The sequence below is a fragment of the Argentina anserina genome, chromosome 1, assembly GCF_933775445.1.
Source record: "Argentina anserina chromosome 1, drPotAnse1.1, whole genome shotgun sequence".
Classification (NCBI taxonomy): domain Eukaryota; kingdom Viridiplantae; phylum Streptophyta; class Magnoliopsida; order Rosales; family Rosaceae; genus Argentina; species Argentina anserina.
Window position 1 is genome coordinate 1,203,050 of NC_065872.1, and position 10,467 is coordinate 1,213,516.

General features: G+C 38.1%; 1 protein-coding gene and 1 pseudogene across 1 annotated transcript; both read left to right on the plus strand.

Annotated features, from left to right (window-relative positions):
* The first annotated feature begins 3,900 nt into the window (after window positions 1-3,900).
* On the plus strand, window positions 3,901-5,004 carry LOC126796174 (auxin-responsive protein IAA31-like). The gene is made up of 3 exons (XM_050522942.1): window positions 3,901-4,279; window positions 4,388-4,711; window positions 4,808-5,004. Exons 1-3 carry the CDS (start codon window positions 4,005-4,007, stop codon window positions 4,860-4,862), a joined length of 654 nt encoding a protein of 217 aa, XP_050378899.1. The 5' UTR covers window positions 3,901-4,004; the 3' UTR covers window positions 4,863-5,004.
* Window positions 5,005-6,013: 1,009 nt separating this feature from the next.
* Window positions 6,014-8,096, plus strand: LOC126792667 (uncharacterized; annotated as a pseudogene).
* The last annotated feature ends 2,371 nt before the right edge of the window (window positions 8,097-10,467 follow it).

Sequence of the window (10,467 nt, forward strand, 5' to 3'; positions counted from 1 at the left end):
TTCCGCCGGATGGGCTGGAGCACACAGTTATCCATACGAGTGTATTCCTTGATGCGCAACCAATGTCGGATGCCCTTTGATCTACTAAGTAAGATACAATGCGACGTTAGAAGACAGACCGCGCATTTGCGGTTTCAACTCTCTGATGCCTAAGTCATATAATGTATGTATGTTGACAGAGTAAAAGTAGGTCAACATGGATTACTTAGTTAATGAGGAGAGAGATTTGACCTTATGTAGCTGAATTGGAGTAAGTGGAGCTTCATTTCTCGATATGGGACAATGCCCCTTCTTAGTGCTCTCTCGAGCTCATTTTGGGCTGCGCGTGCGAGCGCATCCAAAGTCGGTTCCGGACGCATGGATTCTCATTCCGTGGCCGGGGCTACTGCCTTGCTAACTGTGTGGTCGTTCAGTGTCGTTGGGTCATTGGAACTAGTGATTGGGTTTGCTAATTATGACAAGGCATAAGCCAATGCCAACGCAAGTCATACTGGCAGTTACCATCTGCATTCCGCTTCTGGTCTATTTCCCACCAACAAACCGTGACATTATGACAAGCGCAGAAAGAAAATGCAGGAAGTCTTTTATATATAATTTTTCAAAGTGAGGAAATCGTGCATGGCGGGGTTTGGATTTTGAAGGTTCGAAAGAAGCTCACAGTCACTTTATTGCTTATTGATCTAAAACCCGACAATGAGGACTCAAAGTCTTACCAAATGAACCACCAAATTGAAAGCGAGGAAGAAACTATACATAAGATCATTAAGATGTTATCCTTCTTTCTGAAGCTGTTGCCTGCAGAGTGCAGCAAAAATTAAGGCATGTGTTCTTGAAGTCGGACCTAGATGTCTTACGGTCTTACCAAAACTAAACCAGACATGATTATTAACTAGGTTGACAAGGTTATTGAACAATCTGCTTCTTTTTTCTTAACATTTGATGCCTAATCTTGACTTTCTGCAGCATTTGTTCGCTAGCTTTAGAAGCAAAAGAACGACCGAAACGTCTTTCTCTTAGTAATTGGCCGAATCCATAAATCCATCATCAACACTACAAGATCTTGTAGTTGTAAAATCCAATTGGTCAGCTTTTGCTCTTAAAACCCTATTTTATGTAGTATGAAAAACTCCTATGCATGTCCAATTAATTAATTATGAGAGTTTTGTGAATATGCAGGTTTAAGATGATAGAAAAATTAGTCGTCTGAGTGGCCCTAAAGTTGACAAAATCTGATGCATGAGAGCAAACACCACTAGATAAGTAGATATGATCCATTAATTTTAATCCAACAGTATTAAACTTATTCCCACGTGTGTTGCAATAATGGCCTGCAGAAGGAAAGAGTGAGAACAAAATGATAGAAAAAATCTGGATGGAGATGAATCTTGATTTCTTGTCTTCGAGTTCAAAGTTGTGATCATAACACAAAGCAAAATCTGACTATATATACAAAATATATAGTTTGTCCGTTTGTCCCCCCCCCTATGTAGTATTTTCAACAAGTTCTTGCCTAGGTAGATATATACTATTTGAGTTTGATTAATTATAATTAGATAGTCGATCACTTTCATTCAGCCTATATTATATATAGAATATCCTATAAATGGCTTTTCTTTAAGAGTGGTACAATAATTCAGATAAAAATGTTATTGCAACATATGTGATTCTTAAAAATGTTATTGCATGATGCTCTTCAAGTTTCACTAGATGCTTAAAAATCATTTTTACTCTAGCTAGACTATCAATTTCATGTAAAAATCACAATGATAATTTTTCATAATCGTACCCGTGAAATGTGTCCACTGTCCAGGTACAAAGGAGATAAGATAGAAAGGATTGGATCATACATGCATATATGATCACTTCACCCTTGCAGAGAAGGGGACCTCTTTCAGAGACAAACTCTTCGATATTATACTCACTCTCATCCCATCGATCATGTAAAGCTCGGCCTTCACCATATAAGCCTAGCGATCAAAATCAACTCGGTGGTCACACACCCACACATACGTACACTCTTGATCTGCTCGTGAAGCTGGACCATCGGACACATGGTCTATCTAGCTCCTTTGAACCCTAAAATGTACAGTTTCATCACTTTCATGCATGCATACGAATATGGAATATAATAGATACAACTCGATCAGATCGATATCAGACTAGTTTAATCTGCCGGCCAGAACAGTCCGGCTAAGTTCTTCGATAATGAAGTGTAATAGGGTTGATTGTTGGAATGTGGGTGGCATCTTCTTAGTAGTCTCATCGAGTCGTGCGGCTTTCTTGGTCCAGCCTCACGTGTCGTTGCCGGCGAGTCGCGTGACATCCCCGGTGACTGACCCTAGTTTTGCTTCTTCAATCATACTGAGGGTAAGAGGCTGAGAGTACGACCAGACTGAGATGAGACAATTCTTTTATGGTGGCTGGTTGGGGATTTCTAAACCACATACGTATCTTCTAAAACGACCATACAAGAATTCGTATTAATTCGATTTGGATTGGTCTTCTTTCTTCTTCGTGCATATTCGTCCCCCAAACAAAGCCAAAACAAAGCACATCTGTACGTTTTGTCAATTTTGTACCCCAATAGTTAATGTTGCGGTGTATGATTATTTCTTTGGGATGAACATTCATCACGAACACGAACATATATGTTGTTCGTTGCATGCGCCATTTGTGAATTATTATATGATGCAAAATGACAAAGAGGAAGCCATGTATGGTAATATTTATCTCCATGTTTTGAATGAACTTATATTAATGTCGAAGCTCCCAAAGATACGGTCTCTTTTTAAGGGGTTAATTCTGTAAGAAGCTGTCTACACATATGTGCCAAACAGAAATATTTAAAATCAGACATCAATTCGTGTCTAATCATAGACTTTAGTATTACTCGAGCTAGTGTTTGGTGCGGGACAACACATTAAATAGACACGTAGTTAGTTCTAAATATTAAAATGTGAGCAGGACTGATGATTTTCTCATCAGTCTTATGATCCTTTTGTTTTCTTTTCCGGTTACGTGAACAAAAGTATAATACGATGAATCATACTCTGTCTAAAAAAAGGGATCTGCATCTCAAATAGAGGAGTGATACACCACGAGATTATAACCAATTTCACGGTTTCCACAACATGTTACATAAACGCAATTTCAAGTAAGAAGTTCTAAATATGTACATTGTATGAAAAAAAATGAATTTTAAGCCTTAATTTGTTAAAAATAACGCTCATATCAAGACACGTCACATAATAACCTCCTTTACTATATACTTTTTTTTTCCATAATTCATGAACATTCATGAAATAGTCTAATTTCTTTAATTGAATTTCAGTAATTTTGGAAGTCCAATTTATAAACTTATTTAATGCATGTTATTACGAGTAGAATGAATTCAATGACGTGCGTACATCTTACTTATATTCGAAGATCCAACAATACTGGTCACTAGATCACTGTTTTTGTTTCTGAGTTTCATGATGTTTGGAATCTTGGCTCGGTGTTGTTAATATGTAACTCCTTTGTCGACTCAAAGAAGAACAAATTAAAAGAGATGATGCTTGGAAGTTACGTGAATAGCTGCTGCAAATTTGCTGTGTGTAGAATAGGGCAACGTAAATAGCTTTTGTGTTAGAATCGGTTACAGAAAACAATGAAGTTAAACAGCGGGACAACTGGGTCGGCCGAAAGTATAACAATGACTCGGACACCTTGGTCCAATGTCCCCAGTCACCTCCTTCTTCTTCTCTCCCTCTCTCTCTCCTTCTGTTTCCGTGTCCCACTGTCCCATGTCCCCAGCCACCCTCCTTGATCCTCTCCTCTCTAGCTCACCGCCTCTCTGTCTATATTAAAACCCTAGTCTCACTATGCAGCAACAAACCCAGATCCCTTAAAACCCAGACTCTCTCTCTCTTTCTCAAAGCCTCAAAGTCTCACTTTAGCTTCCATATTATATTGAGCAATCTTTGTTTTGTTCTTGTTGGAGTTTTACTAGCTAAGCCACTACAATGGAGCTTCAACTGGGTCTCGCTCTTCCGACCAATAACAGTTTTCCAGTCAAAGGCGGCCTCGACTTGAACATCAACGACTTTCTCCACAACCCTTCCGGCAGCAACAAGAACAAGAAGCGTAGTTTCGACCAAGCTTTAGAGCCCAGCAATGCCTCAGCTGGCGTGCCTCGAACGCTGCCTTGGTTGCTTTGGAACAACCAACAACCAAACGACGACGACGACGACGATGAAGATGACACCGAACACAGTTCCCCTTACATCATCATGACCAAGTACGTGATATTACTACACATTCCCTCCCTCCCTCGTTCTTTACTTTCTTTTTCGAATCTCATTGCAGTCAACATGAATCTAATTGATCGTATCAAAAGCTAATGTAGAAATGAGGAAGATGGAGTGGTGGGTTGGCCGCCCGTTAATTCGTGGAGGAAGGAGACTTTCTTTCACATCCACGGCGACGGCGGTGTTCGTCGTCGAACGGTGAGGGTTAATGGCGGTGGCTCGACGTTTGTGAAGGTAAAGATGGAGGGAGTAGGGATAGCAAGAAAGATCGACTTGAGCCAACACCAGAATTTCCAAACACTCCTAACAACATTGATGCACATGTTTGACAAAAGTGAGATGGATTCAAACAATTATAAACTCGCTTATCAAGACCGGGAGGGAGACTGGCTTCTTGCTCATGGTCAAGATGTGCCTTGGAGGTATTAAAAAACACACCTTCCAATTGTATTATAAACTTTATATCTAGTTGATTAAGTAGTAAATTAGTACTCATGTTTGCAATTTTGGTTATGCAGAAATTTCGTGCGGTCTGTGCAACGCCTGAAATTGATTAAGAGGGGAAACGAATGAAGGATTAATTAGAGAACTACTTTGGGGATCGAATCATCAAAATTGAATATTTTGGTCTAGCGTTAGCTAAGCTAGGTAGTACATGGAATCGAGGAACTGATGTAAAATATAGTTCATGCAGAGCTAGAGGATTGAGGATTATCCTTGCTAATCAATCATCGGGTTTGTATAACATGTGGATCAATCTTAGCTTACAATAGTAACGTGCTTCTATAATTATCTAAAGGGACTCTTTATCTAAATTTGAATAGAAGCCTCCTCTATCTCTTCTTCGCCTTCCTATTCATAACAACTAAGCGTTGATTACTAAATGTGGACTCCTATAGTTGGCTTCTTTTTGGATCAATTTTGTTGAGCATGCATCTGTTACCCAACTACTTAATCATCGATTACAAATGCCATGTTTCGAGAACATGTATCTATGTCACTCCCAATTGCCATGATGCAATAGTGCACTGCCATCATTTTACGAGTAATATTTTCCGATCATTCTGTCATACACCGGCAATGCAAGTAGAGTCGACGATTGGTACAGCACAATTAGTATGCTACCGGGAGCCAAAGACTACTCTACTACGTAATAATATTACAGCCACGTCCGGCGGTGTGACTGCTAAGTTCACCACCGTCACTGCCGACACTTCACCCATCCCTCGCCACGTACCCCCAAAACCCCACATCTTCTACTGGACACGTGTCATATCCCCATTAGTCCCTCTCACATTTTGCAGACCGACATGTCGCAGAAGATGGGATGGAAATTTACCGATCACATTTTTTAACCATTCTCATGTCTATTTATTTAGATAAAAACCGTGTCATAAATTAATTATGATTATATTATAATTATTTATATTATTAATTAATAATACGTGATAAAAATAAATTAATAATTAATTTAAAAATTTTAAAAATTAATTATAGTATAATCATAATAAATAAAAATTACATGTGATTTTTATATATGCGAACGAGCATGTAAGTAAATTTAGTTCGTATAATGGATTCTGGTATAGTCCAAAAGCGTCCCAGGTGCCGCTTACATAGGCCACGTGGATCTCTGGCACGTGATCAGCTACATAGACACGTGATCGTCGTCCCCTCTATTCAAGCTATTGTCTCCGAGCTTCTCTCTCACTCTCGCTCTTTCTCCGGCTTTCCCTAAAATATCTGCTTGTCTTGGAGAGGCAATGTCGCCGTAGCCTTCCTCATACTTCAACAACGCCAAGCTTTCTTTATATGGTAAGTATATCCAAACCTTCTCCAACACTATGGATGACTGTTCTGGGTCTTTTTTCGTTTGAATTTGAGTTTACTCTAGTAAATTATGAAACTGAAACTGAACCCAATTGGTTTGGAACCAAAGTTCTTGTGTTTAGTTGATAAAATCTGCTGTTTAGTTCATACCAACCTTATCAATGGAACTAAGTTGTTCTCTTGCTGTTATACTAGAAGTGTTAAATAAGAATCGAGAAATGAATAAAGAAACTCAGTTTATTGTTAGAAACTAATTTGCTCTGATGTTTTGGGTCCCCGATGCTGCCATGCTGGGTGCAGTTCTTGAGATTAGATACTATATATGAGTAAGTGATTGATGAAGAGTGTAAATGATGATCAGATTAAGACTTGCCGGTCAAAAGCTTGGGGAAAACCAAAGCCATTGATGATATTGACTTTTAAATCTATTTACTGTAGAAAAATCTGTGAAGGTTTCTAGTAGCCTAAGGGAAAGGAATCTTGATCTGTGTTGTTAGGGTAACTTATGTGTGGGTTTAACTGAGAGATTATATAGTTCGACTGTGTTTTCTTATGTCTTTAAAAACTTCTTAAAGTGACTTTTGATTCCAGAAATCAAAGGCAACATGATGCATTGTACATTAGATACCAGACCAGATGACCAACATGACATTTTCTTGATTCCGTGTATTCCAATTTTGTCCAGAATCCCAGCAATGAATCAACTTTTTTTCTCCATATGTCTGGATACATCCAATTGTTGATATGCTTGTTCTTTGAGTAAGAATAGTGTTCCGTCCTCTCTGTGGTATATTCTCCCAAGCCGGTTCTTTTATTCTCATTTAAGATTTATGCAAAAGTGAGTTGCATTGTTTATCTTGAATTTTGTTTACTGCATGCAGGTGATCAAAAATGCTAGAGCTATGATTGTATTGATTGTTGAGTTGGGGTAAACATGTTAAAAGCTAAACCTCTCATAGTCTTCCTTCAAGGCATGGCACCGCGACCTCTTCGTCCTACTTCCAGACGGATTCCTCGCAAGTTCTTTTGTCTCTTACTGTTGATATTTGTGCCTGCATGTATATATGGACTGTATGCAGATCAGCAGAAAGTTACATATTTTTGCCGGCCTATTTGGGATAAGCCTCCATCTCCATTCATACAGCTGCCACACTACTATGCAGAAAATGTAAGCATGGACCACCTTTGCCGGCTTCATGACTGGTCCCTGCGTGCCACCCCACGCCTTATTTTTGATGCCATCATCTTCAGCAATGAATTAGAGGGCAGATACTACATTTACTGGAATACCAAAACCTCTCTACTTTGATTCAAATCGGAACAGGTTTGCCTTTGCTCAGGAAAAAATTGTCCACTATGCCTTTCCTGGCATAAGTTTACTTGGAGGTTCACGTACAGACCCCTTTAAACTTGAGAGAATGCAACGTGTAGCTATGAATGCTTTATTTCAGCAAGCAGGGATTTCCTATGGGGATGTCATCATAATGTCAGACACTGATGAGATCCCTAGCCCGCAGACTTTGAAACTGTTGCAATGGTGTGACGGGATCCCTTTTAAAATGCATCTTGAGCTGAAGCACTACTTGTACTCGTTTGAGTTCCCAGTGGACTATAGCAGCTGGCGGGCTACAGCTCAGATCTACAGCCCCAATACCAAGTACCAGCATACCCGGCAAACTGATGAACTGCTCTCTGATGCGGGGTGGCATTGTAGTTTTTGCTTCCGGCACATTGATGACTTTGTGTTCAAGATGATGGCTTACAGCCACACAGACCGTGTAAGGTGGAGAGACTTTCTGGATTACAGAAGAATACAGAGGCTCATTTGTCGAGGAGATGATCTTTTTGATATGTTGCCTGAAGAATACATTCAAGGACCTGATCAAGAAAATGGGATCAATTCCCAAATCAGCATCTGCGGTTCACCTTCCAGCTTATTTGATAAAGAATGCGGACAAATTTAGGTTCCTTCTGTAAATTAAATTACATGATATGAGTACAAAATCAAAGATCATATGTATAACAACTAATCGTTAATTTAGTGAATGAGATTAACTTATCATGTTCATGAACAACGACACCGTGATCCATTGTGCCTTAATCTGAAGTCACAAGGTGCTAGGCAAGGTCTTATGTTAGTCACTACTCTCTGCTTTCTCAATGGACAGAAACTCACGCAAATAACTCGTAGTGATAACATAGACGTTTATCATCTATATATAGAAAATCTTTAACCCTTAAGAGTCCTTCCATTAAAGACATCTTGTAAGTTAAGTCATCTTATTTAGATTCCTGATTCAATACTGATTTGTAGTCTTGCTTCTAGACTTAAATTAGGATTCCTTACCATAATGATATAATACACGAAATCATTATGATCTAGATTTGATACTATCTTTGTTTCCATGTAGAAATAGATTATGACATTAAACATGATAATCATATAATATGTGATATGTCCAAAATTGATCTAACAATCTCTCACTTGGACAATCACTTCCGGGTTATGAAAATCAAGTTCATGTAATGTTATAAACTATACTACCTACTGTAGTGCGCGCCAGAAACAATTAAATCAAAAATCTCATCACAACATGGTCACCTTGCAGTTACTTATGCAGAACAAGAAACGAGTTACACTTTAACAAAAATGCAGAGTTTCTTTGCTACAACATAAGCTCCTGCAAAATACATATTTCCAAAACCTCAGTATTGAGATATATATATATATATATAATGTGTATTAACAAGTATAAAATATATATACATCAAGTCCTACCGTATGTTCTAAAACCAGAACTTCAAGCAATAAACTGGACACCAATGACTTTATAACTTGCTTGAACCATATCATCATGCTAAACATGATTAAAGTCATCTTATATGCAAGTATATATACAACTATAACTTATTTGTGTAAGTTTTTCAAAAACTAATGTAAAACTGCAGCATGCCATAACAATTCTGAAATACCTCAAAACTTTATTTAAAACAAAGAAAATTGTTATCACAAAGATAATTAAAACAAGAACTCGAAACTTGTAAATTTTAGTTTGCTCCTACTGGACTTAGCTCCCACTGACCTCAAGCATCTAAGTTAGGCAAAATGCCTATGCTCTCTATGTGTTTCTTGAACACTTTAACTGGTAATGTTTTTGTGAAAAGATCAGCTAGTTGTGAGTTTGTATCTATGCTTAGAACCACTAACTCACCTCTTTTAACCCTCTTCCTAACACTGTAATACTTTAAATCTATATGCTTGGAATTGCTAAATCTCTTATTGTTCTTGCAGAAGTACACAACTGCCTCATTGTCACAAAAAACTTCCAATTCGTCTTCCACAATGTGACTGAGTACTTGAGTCTGCTGTAGAAAATTCATTATCCATACCTTTTCACACACCGTTTCATATACTGCTATGTACTTAGCTTGCATGATTGAGGTTGTGATCAATGCATGTTTCATGGTTTTCCAAGCAATAGCTCCTCCTGCTAGCACGTATATGTATCCACAAGTGGACTTCTTTGAATCAGAGTAATTTCCTGCAAAATCAGAATCTGAAAATCTAATAACCTTCAAATCCTTGACTTGTCTGTAAACTAGCATGTGATTCTTTGTCTTCTGTAGATACCTCCAACACCTTTTTCCTGCAACCTAGTGTTCATAACCTGGATTAGATTGAAACCTTGATAACATCCCAACTACAAAAGCTAAGTCAGGTCTTTTGCAAACTTGAGCATACATGAGGCTTCCAACTAATCTTGCATAAGACTTTGACTTCATGTTCTCTTTCTCAGTTTCAGTTTGTGGCTGTTGACCTTTTGTGAGCTTGTTACCTTTAGACATTAGAACTTCTCCTCCAGAGCACTGTTCCATACTAAATCTCTTCAAAACTTTAGAAATGTAATTTTCTTGGGACAATCCCAACAGTTTCTGTGCTCTATCTCTTTTAATCTCAATCTCTAGTACATATGATGCTTCACCTAGATCTTTCATGTCAAAATTCTTTGACATAAATCTTTTGGTATCTTTTAGCAGTTTTAGATTGCTGCTAGCCAAAAGTATATCATCAACATATAGTACTAATAAAATAAATTGATCTCCAACTGTTTTTAAATAAACACACTCATCAACTAGATTTTCAGTGAATCCAAAAGAGGAAATCACTGAGTCAAATTTCTTGTACCACTGCCTGGAAGCTTGCTTGAGTCCATAAATTGATTTCTTCAACTTGCAGACCAAATTCTCATTCCCTGCTTCAATAAATCCTTCTGGTTGTTTCATGTAGATCACTTCATCAAGCTCTCCATTTAAGAAGGCTGTCTTGACATCCATTTGGTGTAGCTCC